Here is a 19,285-nt window from a genome sequence, read left to right as displayed (position 1 = left end):
GGGCTTAAAGTGTTCCACATATTATCACAATTACTATATTAATAGTCTTGGGGGAAAGTGTATTGAGGTAATCATCCTTATTCCTTATACCTGCTGGGAAAATGGTGTGCTAATAACAGAACAGCTGACATTTATTGAGCACTTATCACATAGCAGGTAGTGTCATAAGCACTTTACATTTAATCCTTACAAAAACCCTATGGAATAGGGACTGTTATTATCCCCATTACAGATGAGAACACTGAAGTACCTAAATATTATGGGACTTCCAAGGTTGCAAGCAGGGATGTGAATGAATTGGATTCACACATGGGCCATTGGACTCTGTGGTCCGCATTAGTAACCACAAACTGGAAGGGCTCCCAAACAAGTCCCTTCAGGAGTCTCCCAGGCAGTGGCTGCTATAAAACTGGAACTGGGTCTTGGGCTTCATTCTTCTAGCTCTAGACTTCCTGTATGTGAGTGTGCATCCCATGTGTTTATTCACAAACACAATCTTCACTTCAAATTCAAGAAAATCCATGTATGCCTAGAGCTGTGAAGATAGATTTGAGCTTATTAATGCTGATGTTAACTTAAAATTAATGTTATTCTACCATTATCTGAAATAGTGTTTTTCAAACTTTCTTCATTAACAGTAAGCAACGCTCTTTAACACTATGAATATACACACACACACACACACACACACACACACCGCACACACACACATACATATACGTACATACATATACACACACACACACACCTGAAAGAAATGTTTCATGAAACCATACTTACCCATATTAGGTTATGCTCTTTATAGTTTCTATTATATTCATTTTAAAAGTTCTGGTTGCAATCTAGGACACTGATTTTTTTTTCTTTTTTTTTTTTTTTTTTTTTGATGCTGGCAGTTGAACCCATAGGTGCTTTACCACTGAGCCACATCCCCAGCTCTATTCATTTTTTTTTTTATTTTGAGACAGGGTCTCACTAAGTTTCTTATGGCTTCATTAAGCTGCTGAGGCTGGCCTTGAACTTGTAATTCTCCTGTCTCAGCCTCCTGAGTCACTAGTATTATAGGCAGGCATCGCTGGGATTACAGGTGTATTCTGCCACACCTGGCTCTAGGACACTGATTTGATGGGTCACTAATAGGATGGTTTAACAAACTCTCATCTAGAATTTATACTATCTCTGTCCCATCTGAGTACAAAATGAGCAAACTACAATAAATGAAAGCAGTGAAAGAACTTTGCTCCTGAATACATCACCCCAATAAACTCTTTTTTTTTTTTTTTTTTGCAGTGCCATAAGGTCCTGCTCCTGTGTGCACAATTTTGGTTTCTACCTTTATAAAATGCCACAAATCAGGACTTCAAAATTTCTTTTACCTAAAACTCATATTGAGTTACATGTAATCTATGAAAATTCAGTAAAATTTCTAGTGATTGAAAAGCAAAGCAAAGATAATTCGAGAAAAGAAATGCTTTGGTTGAAATAGAAAATGTTATCAAAAAATATGCAACAATCAATTTAATGGTTTGGGGTGGATTCTGTGTTGCTAAACAGCTCAAGTTCAATTTGGAGTTTAAGTTCTGACTCAAACACACTGAGTGGTGAAAATACTAATGGGGAAGGAGGCAGAGAGAGCCAAAGGGGTGGTCTGAAGTAAGAAAGCCCACTCACAATCCATTCATCCAACGGCTGGGTTTGGAGCCCAGCTCTCTTGGCCTCCAGACACCATTTCATGGATACAACAGCAAATTTACTTCTGCCTTCAAATGGCACTGAAAATCACTGCAATAATCTGCAGCTGGTATAACAGTTGCAATAATATTCATGTAGTGATATTTTTCATGCAGGGACTTTTGTATTGTTCACTGCAATCGGGCTTAGAGCATGCTTCCAGGAAATCCCTTTTTGGCACACTCTCACATTCCCCACTGTGGCAGTTTGGAAACTTTTCTTCCCCTCCTGTCTCAGAGGAATAATTGTCCCTTCTCCTTTCCAAAACTGCCCTACAAATGGGGTTTAATCCCATCCCCCTCTGCCTTCTCCAGGATCTTGTTTGAGAAAGGGTCCCTTCTCTCTTGCCTTGAAAAGTGGCAAGATTTCTTTTCCCCTTTCCACAAATACAGTCATTCACTGTTCTCAGATGCTAAAGGAGAAAAACTTCTTCCTTGGCTATGGCTGCTACCCCCACTTTTTATTTCAACCACCTACTCTCCCTTTAAGCCCCTGCAAACCGTTTGGCTTCTGTCCCCTCTCTGAGATCCTTTCCTGGAGTCCTAAAAGTTCAACAAACTTAAAGCAGGCCATGGCCGAGGCACTGGGGATACAAAGATAATGAAAGAACATTTCTCCTCCCTTCCATATGTTTTCCCAATGAAATCCTTTTCTGAACTCCCTACAGTCAACAGCCTCTCATCCTTCCTACCACTCAAGCCCCAAACACAAGCCCCAAGGCAAATTCATCCCTCTTCTCCGACCTCTCTGATGAAACTGCTGCCCAAGTCTGTGAAATCCTTGTCCTACACCTTTCCACCTGCACACTGGTTCAGGCCCTTCAGCCCTCTCATTTGGATCTCTCAGGCATCTCCCCAGCTTCCTTGGCTCTCCCTTCCCACGGGTTCTACATAATGTTGTTTTCAACAGTATCACTATTTCTGAACCTTCAGTAAGTCTCCATTACTTCCTGAGACACAAGCTCCCCACCCTCACATAGCCTTCCATCAGGTGACTCCAAACCTCCCACTGCAGCCAAAAGCCATGTGTTTACCTTCTTAAACCCCTTGCAATGCTGTGAGCTTTCCCTCCACTGTGTGGAGAATCAGCTCTTGTCTCTATTGGAAATTCCACTTCCTCCACCTCCCCTGCCCGCTGGAAATTATATCCATCCTTCAAGGCCCCACATTAACAACTATCAGTTCCAGGCAGGTTTTTCCAGTCTCCTTCCTGTGAGCCCCCAATGAACTTCCTCTGCATTTCTCCCACACAACTGCATGCAGAGTATCCTACATTAGGCCATGCGTATTTGTCATATCACTTTCCCTATACCTCACATCCCCAAATGGAACTAGGTATCATTTGTCCTGTACTACTTTCTCAAATGCCCTCACTGCTTCCTGACACAGCTCAACACAGAATTCCAAAATGGAAATCCATTTCTGAAACAGTTGCACCTGTTGGCTCACTTATCAGGGACTGGCATTCCCAAAACAGTGTCAATACCAATCTGTTTAGATCTGCATCTTGTATTGTTTTGGTGACTGACTGAAACGTTTTTTAAGCATGAATTTTAGTGGTTAAAACTTAAGAGAATGCAATTTCCAAAACTCTGTATGAGCAAATTGGGTCACTCCTTTTCTTTAGTTCATTACTTTATTGACATCTTAAAGGAAGAGACAGGGATTTTCAGCATAGATATGAAAAATATAGCCAAGTGCCATAGCCTGAAGAAAGCAAGCCCTCTGTGGAGGACTGCAGTAACAGCAACAAAGAATCCCAAGCTCTGGTACTAGATCCACAATACTCAGAAACTGTCATCATCCTATTGGTTTCCATATGAAGATTTTCCATCATATTCTACTCAACATGAGTAATTAAAAAGCCATCATTATAAAATTCCCATGCAGTGGCTAGGTGTGACTCAGTGATATATCACCTGCTTAGAGGGTCTGAAGCCCTGGGATTCTATCCTCAGCACTGCAAACCAAAACACCAAAAACAATAGCAAACATTCTTCTCATACAGAAGTCATTATGATAAGGGTGGAAAGACAGATAAAAGGTGATCCCGGACTTGATAAGCTCACAGTATAGTGGCTGTTAGTGACAGCAATTACAACATAATTATTACATAAAGCAAACTGAGGTAAGTGTTCCAACAGAAGGATCTGCAAACTCCAAAATGTGAGAGGTTAAGATGAACCCACCCAGAGGGTACACGCATGGCAAGGGAAAGGCCCCTGGACTGAGCAACATATTGAAAAACTAGTGTGTGGAGGATGGGCATTTAAGAGACAAGGGGGATACAGGTAAAGGTAATAGCAAAATCCAAACTTGGAAAGCACTGTGTGTGCCCGAGGACCACAGGGCAGTCCTGCATGGCTGTAGTGTAGGATACAAGGTATGAAGAGATCACTGAGTTTTTGGAGGTAGTGGGCTGGGGAAGTAGGGACACAGAGACATGATTGTTTAAATTCAAAACAAAACAAACAGAAAAAAAGGGAAACCAGGTGGACAGCATTGCTAGATTAGGAAGCCCAAGGAGAAACGGGAAGAAACAGTTGAATTATTAATGAGCAGAATCTATAGGAGTTGGAATTGATGTGCCTATGGGACATGATGCAGAGCAAGAATTAAAATAAGTGACTTCAGATTATGGAACTTGAGCAATTAAGGATTCTTGAACTTGCAGGACTTAAGAGGACAAAGAGCAGGCTTCCTGAACTGCAAAGAGGTTAGGGCACCAAGGAGCTTACAATTCATATGGACTTCCTAAGAAATATTTTTTAAATTTTTTTAAATTTATTTTTTTATGTGGTACTTAGGATCAAACTCTGTGTCTCACATGTGCTAGGCAAGTGCTCCATCACTGAGCCACAACCCCAGCCCTTTTTATTTTGGGTGGGTGGGGCTACGGAGGCCACTCAACCACTGAGACACATCCCCAGCCCAATTTTGTATTTTATTTAGAGACAGGGTCTCACTGAGTTGCTTAGCCATTGCTAAGGCTAGCTTTGAACTCATGATCCTCCTGCCTCAGCCTCCGGAGCAGCTGGGATTACAGGCTTGCACCACTGCACCTGGCTCTAAGGAAGATGTTTGAAGGTTACACTAGTTACACTCACTCAAGGACTCTAACAGGGCAAGATTTAGAAGTCATCTACACAGCAGTGACAGCTTAAATCATAGGAGTAAATGAAGTCTTTGAGGTGGAAATGGGTAACTCAAGAAGAGGGCTGAGAGTGGAACACTGACAAGATGTTTACATTTAAGGAGAAGGCACAGGCAGTAGACTCTATGAAAAATATTCAAGATGGTGTGGGAACACAGAAGCCAAGATGTTCAGGAGAGTATTCAAATTTGTTGAATGCTAAGGAGAGATGGCAGACAATTAGGATGGAAATGAGCCACTAGATTTGGCCAGTAAGAGGTTTTGAGCTTTAAGAAGGTATCAGCAATACAGATGGATACTGGTGATGAGGACAGGCTAGAATATTCTTCTCAGAATTTTGTCACTAAAGTGAGAGATAGTAGTTTAAAGAAAAAGCTAGCCTAATAGTTGACTTTTTTAGGGGAAAAGATAGAGAACATGCCAGAGAAAGGGAACTGCTGATGATGCATGATTTCATGGAAGGTGGAATAAGATCTCAGTGCCAAACCTGCTATGTGAGCCAGTCCTGCAATTTCTGATAATGTAGGGCCAGGTATACATAAACCAAGACAGAACCTATTTCCTAACTGAACTTTCATAAATCTCATTCTCACTTTCAAAATAATTTAGAAGATTTGTTCACATAAACCATTATATCCTAGTAAAGTTAGAAATGTTTCATATAGAAATATTTTAAATCATGTTAAATCAGAAACTTAGAGAAGGCTGAAAATGGATTCAGTGATAATGCTATCAGTGAATTTGTTTTCAAGCATTACATTTTCATCTACAATCAACATGAGACTCATGGTGAGTACTTCATATCCTTCTAAACTCTACAGCCTCCGTGAATGGTTCCTCCTCTCCACCACACATGAACTTCCTGTGACTGGAACAACTGCAGGTGAAAGTCAGGGAAAAAGAAACCTTATCTCATTAGATTTGATAAACCTCTGACATTTATTGCAAGAAATACAATAATAAAAACTTAAAACAAAAATTCCCAAACATATTAAAAGACAGCTAAAGAGCTACAGGAAGAAAAGCTAGAACACAAAACAGCTCTTCTACATGATCTCTCTCATCACCTTCAGTTTAGTCTGCAGTGTAATTATCCTCTACTTAAAATATAGGTGTATTACATCCTCTACTTAAAATATTTTTTGAAGAATTATATCCTTGCCCTCTACTTAGCAGGCATTCACCTCCAAGTGTGCTTAGCATCAACCAGAGGAGGAGGGGGATAAGAAATGCAAGCAAGGCATGACAGAAAAAAGGAAGCCAAGACTGAGACACAATATAATGAAGAACTGAGGGCAAGACTCATGGAAAGGTTTAGCTCAGTCACATGGTCAACACAAGTGTTCCTGGATTGTTTGGTAAAGAAGTAGGAAATGTTTTAGGTAGACATAACACTGGATTTCTGTTAAAAATTGCATCTAGAATGACCTCCAAAGGCTCAGGTATTGAAGACCTGGTCCCCAGCACAACCATGTTCAGAGGTGGGACTTTTAGAAAGTGACTGGATCATGAGGCCTCTGACTTCATCAGTGGAAGGATAATTTGATGGAAAGTGGTAGAAGCTGTAGGAGGTGGGACCTAGCTGAAAAAGTGGGGCCTTGGGGGAATGTTCTAGGGAACTATATCTTGTCCCTGGTCCCTTCCTCTCTGCTTCCTGGCTGTCATTAGCTGAGAAGCTTTCCTTTACCACACTCTTCCACCACAATGTTCAGTTTTAATCAAGGTTCAGAGCACAGAAGCTAGCCAACCATGGACTAGAACCACTAAAACATGAACTAAAATAAATCTTTCTTTAAGTTGTTCATGTCAGGCATTTTGGTCACAGTGATGAAAAGCTGACTAACACACTATATTTCCTTTTGGACTAAGTCGTAGATAATAACTAATTAAATGTGTAATAAATCCATCCTGCAAATATATACTAAATGTTATGAAATGACATTTGAAATGTCATTATTTTACAAAATAAACCTGCCTGCTTATTCAGGTGCTGGATGTAGTACCTATATAACACATACGTATTTTGAAAGTACATTTGTCTAAATGGCATTTGGGATCAGAGGATATGTTCCCATTTATAAGAGGAGCCACAAAAGCCTGACAAGCATTCTCCATTAGCCCCAAAGTGAGGAACAATGAACTCCAAGAGCAGACCTCATAGTGATACACAGAGCCACCCCATCCTCTATTCCCTACATTTAAAAGGGCATAGTCAGGGCTGGAGAGCACAAGGCATCCTGGGTAAAGCTCCTGTGCTCAGGCAGGACTCCCATTGGCCTCCTGGCACTGAGGTTCAGTCACCTGGGTCAATCCATCTTGCAGACTAGCAGGAGAGAGACTTACTCCACCTGGAAGTGATTAAATCATATTTAATAAAACACCCCCACATACAAATCACACCAGGAAACACAAGGCAGTGAGTGAGTAAAAGAGAATCCCAGCCCGCAGGCAGTTTACACAGAGAAAGCCTGAGAACCTTCTGATGCTTAGGAGAGCCCTAGAATTTACCAGACTGTGGGCCAGAGGAAAAGCGAATCTTGTGAGGATCTCAAACATATCTCTTCTGCTGTGGCCTTCCTGTTTCAAAGCAAACCTCAGGTTTCTCATATCCTAGGGGGGCAAAGGAGAAATTTGACATTTCAGTCTACCAATAAAGTCACATGAATTAGCAAAAAATCTTTCATTCAATTAAGGGATTAGAAGATTCACTTACCTAAAATGACAATGAATCTATACTAGTAAAAAATTACTTTATGTGGTATTTTGAAATAACTTGTTTAAGAACACCTGAAAATATTCTATTATAGACATGAAAGTAAAGACAAGACAAAGGAACAAGCAGTAACAAGAAGACAGAGCTAAGCATCATTTGATTAAAAGAAGGAAAACAACCCCTGCAGATCTTCTACCATGTCTACATTTACTGGTTTCTAAGAGATTTTTAAATTATCAAACGACATTCTATTCATACAAATTTTCAAAAGAGTACCTGCTATCAAAGATAATCTTAACATTGTTAAACATGTCATTAAAATACAGAAGCTCTCTCCCTAAATGATTGGCATTTTAAGCTCTCATATAAGTAATGGAGTAATATAATTTTACTATCCAATACTGTTTTCATACAGTTTCTATATAACCACACTAAAGTATCCCATATTAGTAATAACTTTACTTTCAGGAATTAATGATGATAACCAGATTTTAAAGGTAGCTTCCCACTATCATGTATAATTATAATGCACCAATGAAAATAATTAAAATATCTTCTAATACACATCTTTTTAACAGGCAGGAAAACTTTTTCTGAATCCAAGTGAAATGAGCTACTTTAAATTTCAATTTGTATTATGTATAAAAATATAATACTCTTATTGTCAAGGCTGAATTGTTTTGAGGTTGTCTCTTTAAAACAATCAATCATGGTGCTGGGGATAAAGCTCAGTGGTAGAGCGCTTACCTAGATACATAAGGCCCTGGGTTTAATCCCTAGTACTAAGAAAAACAAACAAGAAAAAAAAGCTTGACAAGCAGTCATGGTGCTGTGACTGAGTGGTAGCTAAGCACTGAAAACATTATACTTTGCAATAAACTCTGAACTGTTATTTCAGAAAAATAAGCACTGTGCTACGCCCTGCAGCTACCTCAGGAGTGAGTCAGCCCCAATCCCTGCCCTATTGGGCATCACAAACTTTATACTGTTCAGAGTGATTTTTTGTTAGTTATCCCCAGGTACTCTTAAAGATTCATAAGTCGTCAGTCTGAAGGACCAGAAAAGGCTTCATCATCTAGAAGACATCCCAAACGGTAAAGGAAGTATGAATGAGACTCTCAGATCTCTAATGAATACCCTGAGATCCATCACTCTCTATACAATAACATCTACTGGGCCTTACCAGCTCCAGGATTCTGTGCTTTTTTTTCTCCTTTCTATCATTTTTGGGATGGAACCTACGGCCTTGCACATGCAAGGCAAGTGGTCTACCACTGAGCCATATCCCAGCCTTTACTTTCATTTTTAACAGCATGTAACTGAATAAAATCCAACAACCAATTTAAATCACGTCCCCAATACACTGGGATGTTATTGTCAGTTCATGACGCAAAGCAATAATCATCTGAAGAGAAAAACCATTTCAATGGGATGAGATATGCTAAAAGGTACAGCAATGGAGACTTGGAAACTCTGGGCTCAAGGACTTGTGAGGAACTTTCTTCCTAATAGCCATGGGTCAATGATAACTCTGCAGCATCATCCTTTTAACTGTTTGGTCAAGAATTAGACTATCTCTAACTTAAATATTTTTTCTGCTCTCTCAGGGATTTAAACAAGTACTTTTCATGTGCCAAAGCACAACTGATTCAAGCAACTTCTTTTTGCCATCTGATTCAGATGCAATTAAAGACACTTTCTTGCCAACAAGAAAATTGAAGTGGAAAAGGCAAATGACTCACAGGCAGTAGATCACCAAATCTGTAACAGAAATAGGAGCATACACTAACTGCTAAGTTCTACCTGGCCTCCTCAGAGTTTGATTCATCAGGGCAACTGGTAAAGATCTCCCAGTCAGACCTTCAATCTATTTAATAACTGGGTCTTATGTTGATATGATTAATTTAATGAGGTGCCAATTTCTAGAAAGTATTTCCAAAGAAACAACACATATCACTACTGTCTTTGAGTCAAGTAGATGAGAATGAGGAAGAGAAAGACAGAGAATGCTCTGTAATAGTATGGTTTTGCTCTATGTTTTTAAAAAAGATTCCAAATATTCCAAGGGGCTGCTATGAGTCTTGCAGGGCAAAAATTCGTATATGCAGAGCTACCTTCTCCCCTGGTACTGGACAAGGTCCCCTAGGACTTATGTTCACCATGTGAACATTGCTATTGGCAAGTATAAACCCTTACATGCATAGTTGGGATAGCTAAAGGTGTAGGGGTTGTTAGACTTGCTTTGGAAGACAAATGCAGTTGTACTATGGTTATTGAGTGCAAGTGCAAGAGAACCTATGAGTGAGTCTTGATACCACTGCAGCAGATTTCTCTGTAACAACATAAGGTCTGTTACTGACAATATGAGGTATAACTCTTGCAACTTTGGTGCATCTGGGAGATAATTTAGCTAAAAACCTATGCTACAACATTGTATACATATGTGTGTATGTTTGTGTGTGTATATGTGTGTATACATATATATTTGTATAAGTAAATGTAAAAATAAATTTTTTATATTTTATAAAAATATACATATATTTTTCTGTACATATGTAAGATTTGAGAATTATGCCTAATGAGTGTTACTAAGCCTTTTGTTCTTATAATAAACAAGGGGTAAGAATGTGCCTTTGTTTTATTAATTTGGGGAAATTCATATTTAAGTAAATTTTCCTATTGATAAGGCAGCAAATAGAATTTTTAAAAATTCCTCCTAAAATTAGTCACTCCAAAGTCTTCAAAATATCAACCATGGACTGGGGCTATGGCTCAGTAGTAGAGCACTTGCCTGGTATGTATGAGGCCCTGGGTTTGATCCTCAGCACCATATAAAAATAAACAAAGTAAAAAATCCATTGGCAACTAAAAAATATTTTTAAAATATTTTAACCACATTTTTCCTTGAGTGCTTTAATGCATCACTCTACTTCCCAAAAATCCTTTTATGCAAAACTCAAAAAAAAGTCCTTCAAAGTAAATCTCCATACTTCTAGATTCCAAAGGGTAGACAGAAACCAGGATAATAGATGAGGCACAAAGGTAGTTCAGATAAAAACAAAAACCAGATAAGGTGGGGGAGTAGTGGAGAATTTCAGTTCAAGCTTGTTTCTGGTAGAGTATACTAGTTTTGATCATTTATAAATAGAAAAATACTGTACTGGATTCAGAGTCCAAACCTAAGGAGAAGAGGCTGGTCTTTAGAAATCACAATGCACAAAGCTTTGGAATAGGAGACTTGGGTTTTCATTCTGGCTCTTCCATTGGCTCCTTGGACAACCCCAGGCAAGTCATGTTTTATCAAAGGCCTCATTCCCCAATTCATGGAATAAAGAACTTAGATTGGTCAGGGGCCAGCAAACTTCAGCCCAGGTCACTTTTTGTATGGGTTCCAAGCTAAGAATGTTATTTTATATTTTAAAAGTGTTGGAAACAAAAGCAAATTTTAAAAATTAAAAAATAAAAGCGTTGGAAACAGAGAACACAAAAAAGAATAGGTGAAAAGAAATCCTATGTTGCCCACAAAGCCAAAAATATTTGCTATCTGGCGGCCATTTAAAGATAAGGCTTGCTGACCTCTGTGCTAGAATGATGGGATGATTCACCTGACACAGTTGGAAGCATTACAACCTTCCAGGTCCCAGCCTTCAGAGATTATCTTAAAGTAGGATCTGGGGTAGAACTCAAAGACCTACATTTTTTTAAAGTTCCCTAGATTGTCCTGATGCATATCTAGGTTTGAGAACTACTGGGACAAATGACTTCCAAATCCCTTCCAACTCTTTCTAGAATTTGACATAGTAGTCTTCTGATACCCAATAGCTGGAAAATGGGTTTCTTTGCCAGAAAATTTGGCCTGCTGTTTACAAAATGATTGATTACCTTACTGTCTTTGGAGTCCAGGTTTGGCATTTTGGGGGAAATTTTAGTAGTCACCAAACTCTTTGAGCCTTGGGTTTGCCATCTGCAATCTACCCACCTCTATGTGCTATGCTGAGGACTGAATGCAAATAACCTTGCCTGTTTTTGGATGGACATAGTTGCTCAATAAACAGTTACTATTTTATCTAAATTTCTCCCACTTACCACCCTAAAACACATTAGACCACTACCTCTGAAAACTAAGGAAAATTAACAAAGTTCATTGGAGGTAAGGGCACATCCCATTTAAAATCTCTTGTATTCCTTTTTCCTTTCATGGTACAAAGATGTCTAAGCTAGTAACACATGACATGAAGGATCATTCAGAACAGACTAGAGCAAAAATCAAAAATGTTTAGATTTCATCTATAAAGTTTTCTTCCTACTCAGTCATGCTAACAAACTGTCCAGTTCTTCCAGTCCTCATGCACGGTGACCACAGAGGGTCTCATATATGAGAATGCACACTCAAGGCATTTCTGGAAATCTCAAATCATAAGGGGAGAACCATTTCTAGAACCTTACATGAACAAGAGATTTTGAAGTTTTAAGCCCACATTAAATTTCTACTATCATTCAACATTTATGTGTCTCTTTCTTTGTTTAAGAAAAGTACTGAATCTCTTACTTTACAAGTAATATCTAGACCATAGGAATTTTCTCCTCTACTTGTTGCGCCTCCCATTTTTTCAATTCTTGAGATCACACCCAGAGGAACGTCAAGTATTAGAGCAGAATCCTGTAATGGACAAAAATACAAAAGTCAGTATTTCTGTTGGTATAATTTAAATATCAAAAACATGTAAAAATAACCATAAGATTTCAAGGTGGGCTTCTTTTTTTTTTTTTTAGAAGCCAGGCCCCTTTTACCACTTTCTGAACAAAAATATGATATAGATCACACAAGAAAGAGCAAGCATTAAGATGGCCATATATACAATCAAAATGCATCCCTAAACATTCTCCATTGCACATTGCCTACTGGACAGAAACTAAACTCCTAGGTACATAATTCCAGGCCATGACATTACTCACAGTCTGTTTCTGTAGCTTCTCTCCCACAACATTCTGCCTCCAGCAAACTGAGCCCCTCACCCATTATTCAGACACTCCATCTATCATCAAAACATATATATGCTTTGCTTAAGGCATTTCTTTTGTCTAGAATGATTTGTCTTCCCCAGCTACCAAAATTCTCCCTATGGGTACAACCCTGGCTTAGCAAGAATCATCTCTAATGAAACCTTGCTTCTCATTTAGATCAGGCACAATTAACTACTTCCTCCTTCAAAGTTTCCACAGCACTTGAGACAGACTCCCATCACATCACTTGCTTCGCTCTGTCTTGTTACCATGACTTTATGTCTTTATTTCCCCATTAGAACCTAGAAACAGCACTTGTCTCAAGCATGATTGCACTTCCCAAAGCAGAAGGGCCCAAATACACAGCAATGCTTCTCTAGCATTTGCTAACCAATGCTGCGTGCAACTGGTCCATAAAACTGCGGGCATGATGGAATCGGGTTAGTGAAGTAATACCACAATCATAACAAGAGCAGCAGCTGCCACAGATGAAAACCTCATCTTGCCAAGTACTGCCATAGGGACTGTTGTATGCATTTTCTCATTTTCTCCTTACAACCATCCCAGGTTGAAGATGGAGGAACCATATTTCTGGCTGTTGCAACCAAAGTTTTAAGAACCCTCAGTAACTTGCTTAGTGAATATGGGGTAGGGTTGAGATTCATCAAAAGAGCCATAACAACAGCGTTACACTTTGACCCAATCGTTTCACTCCTAAGAACTATAGCTATCCTTCAACAGGAGGAGAAAAAGATACATGCATGAAGATGCTCTTTGGAGCCAGAGGTAGCTATCAGGGTAGAAAACGATAATCAACTCAATGGAATGAGTTGTGGTACATGATCAAACAAGTCCAAGTGGAAAAAAGCAGCATATCAGTATATAAAATTCACTATAACAATAACAATATAAAATCTATATTCATATGGTGAAAACATAAAGGCTACATAGTTTTATTTTCAAATCTTCATATGCTACATAGTTTTTAATCCAAAAATTTATTTGATGTTGTGTTAAGATGACTTTGACAAAAAAGAAAAAAAAATTAAAGTTTTAAAATTTTTGTTCCTTAAAAATATTCTTTTGTGGGATATAAAAAGGTATTTCTTTTATTTTAGATGCTTCTCCTTAAAAGATCATATAAACACTAAGTTTCTTCATAAAATATAAATATAGCTCTAGATAATCTGGATTATCTAGAAATTCAAAAAGTATAATAGAAGACTGTGTTGCATCCATACTATGGAATGATACTCAGCAACAAAAATAATTGAATTAGCCAGGTACAATGGTGTACACCTGTAATCCCAGGAACATGTGAGGATGAAACAGTAGGATCACAAATTTGAGGCCACCCTGGGCAACTCAAATTTGCCTGTCTCAAAATGAAAAAAAAAAAAAAGTGAAAAGGGCTGAGGATGTTGCTCCATGGCAAAGCAGCCCTGGGTTCCATCCCTGGTATTGGAAAAAAAAAAAAAAAAAAAGAAGCAGCAGCAGTAATAGTAGAAGAAGAACCAAAGATATATGCTTCTTGGATGAACTTTGGGGGCATCATGCTGAGTTATTAAAGTCAACCTCAAAAGATTACATACATAAAGTGAATACATAAAAAATTAGTAAAATTCAAGTATGGTCAGAGTCTAGTTAACTATATCATGATAAACAACTTCTTGGTTTTGATAAAGCAATATAATTACTGGGGGAGCTGGGTAATAGGTACAGGTAATCTCTCTATACTCTTTTTGCAAGTTCTTGTGAGTTCATAATTATTTAAAAATAAAAAAGTCAAAGAAGTGTAAGTATAGTTATCATGTAGAGAAAAGAGCACAAGTTCTTAACATGGACAAAATTGGAGTTTTGACATTTATTAACTGCACAATTATGGCAAATTACTACTATCTCTAGGCCACATTTACCTGTAAAGTAGGGATGATTAGAGATAATGGATTTAAACTGGCACAGTGCCTGTCAATGATAGCTAGAAAACAGTGGAAGTCATTATTATTATCATCATTATCAATGATGACAAAGAACATCTTAGTATTTGGAAGATGTAACTGTGCTCTGCAAATATAGCAGATTGGTATGCTCTAGCAAGCAACTGACAGACCTCTCTGTAGTTATAAGGAGGCATTTTAGCTATTGTCATGGGGTCAGACACTTCACCACATATCTTAAATCGAAATGCTCAAAAGGAAAAACACTACTTAGTAACAGTGTGCATACACAGCTGCATATGATGCTGTATTTACTTCTCACTACAGTCTAGTTAATAAAAACATTTTGTTATGCTTAGATTATATTAAGATTTATGAGTGTGAACTGTATCTAAGTGTCAAATTTACACACTAAATATATAGACTAGTTGCTAAATAAAAGTTTGATCCTTTAATATCAACATGGAAACAAGAATGTTCAAAAGTGAAAGGAAACCTTGCTCTTCTCTGTCCTTTTGTAGAGAAAATTATATAGCTCAGACTGCTCTGGCCCTATACAAAAGGAGAAAACAAGACCATGAGGAGAACCAGCCAGGTCCTAACCAAAGGCACCTACAGTCTAATGAGGCTACTTGCCACATTTTCCCTGAATGACACATTCAAGATCTGATAACTCAGCAGGCCAAACAGGAAAGTCCAGGAATAGGAAAATTAGCCTGTCTGGAAACCTGAGTCATCACTATCTAAATATCATTCAATATTAAAGAAGACTCAAAGGTCTGCTCTAACTTAAAATTCTGTGCCTCTATAATTCTATCTAAAATAGTTTAGAAACAAGTATAATAAGCAAGCTAAAACAGTACATTGGTTTCCTCCCTCCCTTTCTCATGTACAGTAAGTAACAGGAATTGGGTAATGGGGTTCATGAGGATAAGCTGCACAATGTTATGGTTTGGAAATGTAGTGTTCACCAAAAGCTCATTTATGAGACAATATAAGAATGTTCAGAGGTGACACGATTAAGTTATGAAAGGTATAAACTAATGAGTGGATTAATCCACTGATATGGATTAACTGGGTGGTTAACTGTAGATAGTCAGGGTGTAGCTAGAGGAAGTAGGTCACTGGGAACAAGTCTCTAGGGTTTATATTTTGTCCCTAGTAAGCAGAGCTCTCTGCTTCTTGGTTACCATGTCCTGAGCTAATTCCCTTTGCCACATCCTTCCATCATGATGTTCTGCCTTACTTTGGGCACCAAGCCATGGAGTGTGTCAACCATGGAACCTCTAAAACCGTGAGCCAAAATAAACTTTTCCTCGTCTACATTGTTCTGGTCAGGTCTTTTGGTCACAGAGATGGAAAGGTAACTAAAACACAGAATTGATCTCAAGGAATTCAGGCCCAACCTCTACTTGTCATTTCAACAATGTTACATAAATGGAATCAAACAGCTTGTGACCTTTTGAGATTGGCTGAGCATGATGCCCCTAAAGTTCTATCAGGGAGAGAAGACATGTGTATCCAAATACACGTGATACAGTTTGTATCCACACAAATTCCCTGGGGAGTATGGCAGGGTTAGGCTCACAGTGAGAACAAGGAATGCTTTTTACACCTTTTTTTCCTGGTAGTGTGGATGAACCCAGAGCCTCACATATTGAAAGCATATGTTCTTGCACCAAGCTGTATCCCAGCCCTTACAGAAAGCTTTTTGAAAAGAGGAATGCCAAGATCAAATGGTGTATTATGAAGATAAGATTTATCTTGCAGCACCAAGCATTCTGGACTAGTAGAGAGAAGATGATGCCCACTCCTTGATATCATAGAGGCTCATGCTTTAGTACAAGTGAGAGACTGAGGATCTAAGAGTGGAGGGAAACTGAGGTAGAAAGCAGAGAAGGAGATTAGCCTGGGAAAGAATCAAAATGACTGGAATTAGGCCCAGATCTCTGGGATGGATGAAGATGGTTCCACAAAAGATATGAAGAACATAGGAGAGGGTTTGGCAGAAAGATTGAGATGATCAGATGTAGACACAGAGTTTGAGATTGTGATGAATTAACCAAATACAGATGATTAGAAGGTAGCTGAAACTATAGAACTGGAAGAGATCCCACGGACACCTCATACTCAAAATGTCCAAAACCAAACATACGATTTTCCTTTTTTCAAACAAGGTTTGGAGAAATCTTCTCCAATGTATTCTACCTCGGTAGCTGGCACTACATCCCTTAACCCCACAACCACTGTTTCAAAAGCTACAAACCAGGGAGTCATCCTTGACATTCCTTTCTCCACTAGCTTTGACCTAATCACTATGTTTACCTTGAATCAATCTCCATTCTGTCAAACTCTCTCCAACTCTGCAAGCAACTTCTCTGGACCACTGCAATAACCACAATTGTTCCTGAATCCACCATGGTTCCTATGATTATCTGCCCTGACATAGCAGCCAGGGTGATCTTCTGGAGAAGCACATCTGATGCTATCATTACTCTGTTCATCCCCTTTAAAGCTTCTCATTGCTGAATTCTAAAAACCTAAACCCCAGGATTGGGGGGCTCTTGGTCCAAGGACTCAAAAATTCAATTAGGTAGGAGGAATCAGTTCAAGAAATCTAATGTACAACATAGTGACAACAGTTAATAACATATTGAATTCCTAAAAAAATACTGAGAGAATAGTTTTATGTGTTTTCACCACACAAAAAAAATAAGTGTGTGAGGTAATGTATATGTTAATTAGATTGATTCAGCTGTTTCACAATATATGTTCCAAAACCTATTGTCCATGATAAAGGCAATTTTATCAATTTAAAAATTAATTGAAATAAGGGTTTCTGTTTTAGTTTTTATTTATTTTTAAGATGCTTGGTAAGACCTAGGTCATCTGGCCACCATCTACCTCTCCCATCTCATGCCTCTCGATTCTCCTTCCAGTGCAGCTACAATGTCATATTTCCATTCTTCCTTTGGTCTCAGGTCCTCCCACATGCTGCTCTCTCAGCTTCTTTTCACCTTCCCAGACCCTGCCTTGAATCTAGGTAACTCGCATTCAGTCTTCAGACCACAAGTACAGTACTATTTTCTGCAGAAAATTTCCCAGGCTCCTCAAACTCATGTGTTCCTATATTACTTTCACATGACATGCTCACAGCTAGTTATTAGGCATTGCTGTGATTATATAACACCTATCAATCCCATTGGGACCATAAGCTCTGTGAGGGAGAAGCCACATCTGCTATGCTCCCCACTAGATCCTAGTGCCTGGCACAGTGCTCAACATGCAGCAGGCTCTCAAACTTTCCATGAATAAAAAATAAAAGATTAGGACTGGAGCTACAGGATAGGAAAGCAACTAACAATTGAGGAAAAAGAGGAAAAGGACAGAACTTGGGGGAACCTATAAGTTTAGGAGGTCAGAAGGAAAAAAAAGAAGCTGTATAGAAGGCAGAAGTGGGAGAAGAACCAAGAATGCTTGGAGAAAAGAACAAGAAAAGAGAAGTGAACCCTATGGATCACTGCAGAGAAGTTAAAAAGTCAAGTACTAAACCAAGGCCTTTGGAGCTGAACAGTGAACAAGTAGTTTCAATAGGGAACAGAGAAGCCAGACCAAAAGAAATTCAGGAGTCAACAGTCCCGAAGTGGAAGTGGCATGTGAGGATTATTTTTTTACATTTGGCAAAGAAATGGAAGAAAGAGGATGATCATATCAGGAGTAGCATGGATATAAGAAGTTGATATAAAAAAAAAGACTTGAGTAGACCTGCAGAGTTGGAGGCAGATCAAAAATGATGAAAACAAAAAAATGTAAAACACAGAATAACCACTGGTTACTACAGCTCCAGAGGAGCTAAAAAGAGAAAGGTGGGCTGGAGATACAGCTCAGTAGAGACTGCTTGCCTAGCATGTACAAGGCTCTAGGTTCAATCTCTAGCACTGTGGGGGTTTTGGGGGGAGATTCAAAGAAAGGGATTTACTATGGAAAAGAAGATATCTAGTTCATCCCTCTCAAATTGGAGGGAAGAAAATGTGGGTGCAAACAGACATCATTAGGTGGTGATGAAGGAATTTATGGGAGCTCAGAGACTGATTTGTTCAGTAGTACAAAAGACGCGGTCAGCTACAGAGCAAGGAATATTTGTCACTGAAGTGATGCAGATGGTAGCCCATAAACTCTCCATTGAGCATAGGATAGGAACAAGGGCTAAAGGAATCCAGGGTATTGACAGGAAGTTTTTTAAAAACTTGTTTTAAAACATCATGACAGATTTCAAAGTATTTCAGATATTAGATTTTAGGAATGTTCAATCTGTAACAAGGATCCTATTTTCTCAGAGAAGTGCCCATTTATGGACACATTAGGATGTCTTATTATTATAGTCTATCTAGCATTATTTTACTTCCTTTAAAATGAAAAGAGGTACCAAATCCACTAGACTAAAGAACCTAAAAAAAGAAAATTTTAAAAAAGTTTTCAATGTATTTTCTGAATGAAAATTACTACAGGAATCCTTTTAGTTTATGATGAATGGGCTGGCCTTCTTCTGAGAAAAAATGTAGGTCTGGCTTTTAAATTCCCGCAATGGAAGGTAAACTTTGCCTCCCCTCTTGGTCTTGGTGGTACCCAAGGCTTACAGCTCCAATGGCAGCCACTGAAGGCTATAAAGGAAATGAAGCTCTGCTGTACTTATTTGATATTCTTAAGTAGCATGATACCGAGCACTTGTCTGAAGGCTATTTCGAAA

General features: G+C 38.6%; 1 protein-coding gene across 4 annotated transcripts in view; it reads right to left on the bottom strand.

The window, feature by feature from the left end:
* Mtm1 (myotubularin 1) overlaps positions 1 to 19,285 on the bottom strand; it is a 98,484-nt gene that overhangs the window by 45,258 nt on the left and 33,941 nt on the right. For 3 of the 4 annotated variants that reach the window (XM_077107686.1, XM_077107687.1, XM_077107689.1), the window contains 2 exons: positions 12,147 to 12,257; positions 7,393 to 7,494 (listed from right to left, as the gene is read on the bottom strand). In XM_077107686.1, coding sequence (XP_076963801.1) covers positions 7,393 to 7,494; positions 12,147 to 12,257 — 213 coding nt within the window. The remainder of the gene's footprint in view (positions 1 to 7,392; positions 7,495 to 12,146; positions 12,258 to 19,285) is intronic. The other variant, XM_077107688.1, reaches the window with a different exon arrangement.

This window comes from Callospermophilus lateralis, chromosome X (assembly GCF_048772815.1).
Source record: "Callospermophilus lateralis isolate mCalLat2 chromosome X, mCalLat2.hap1, whole genome shotgun sequence".
Taxonomy (NCBI): domain Eukaryota; kingdom Metazoa; phylum Chordata; class Mammalia; order Rodentia; family Sciuridae; genus Callospermophilus; species Callospermophilus lateralis.
This window is presented reverse-complemented; position numbering and strand designations above follow the sequence as displayed.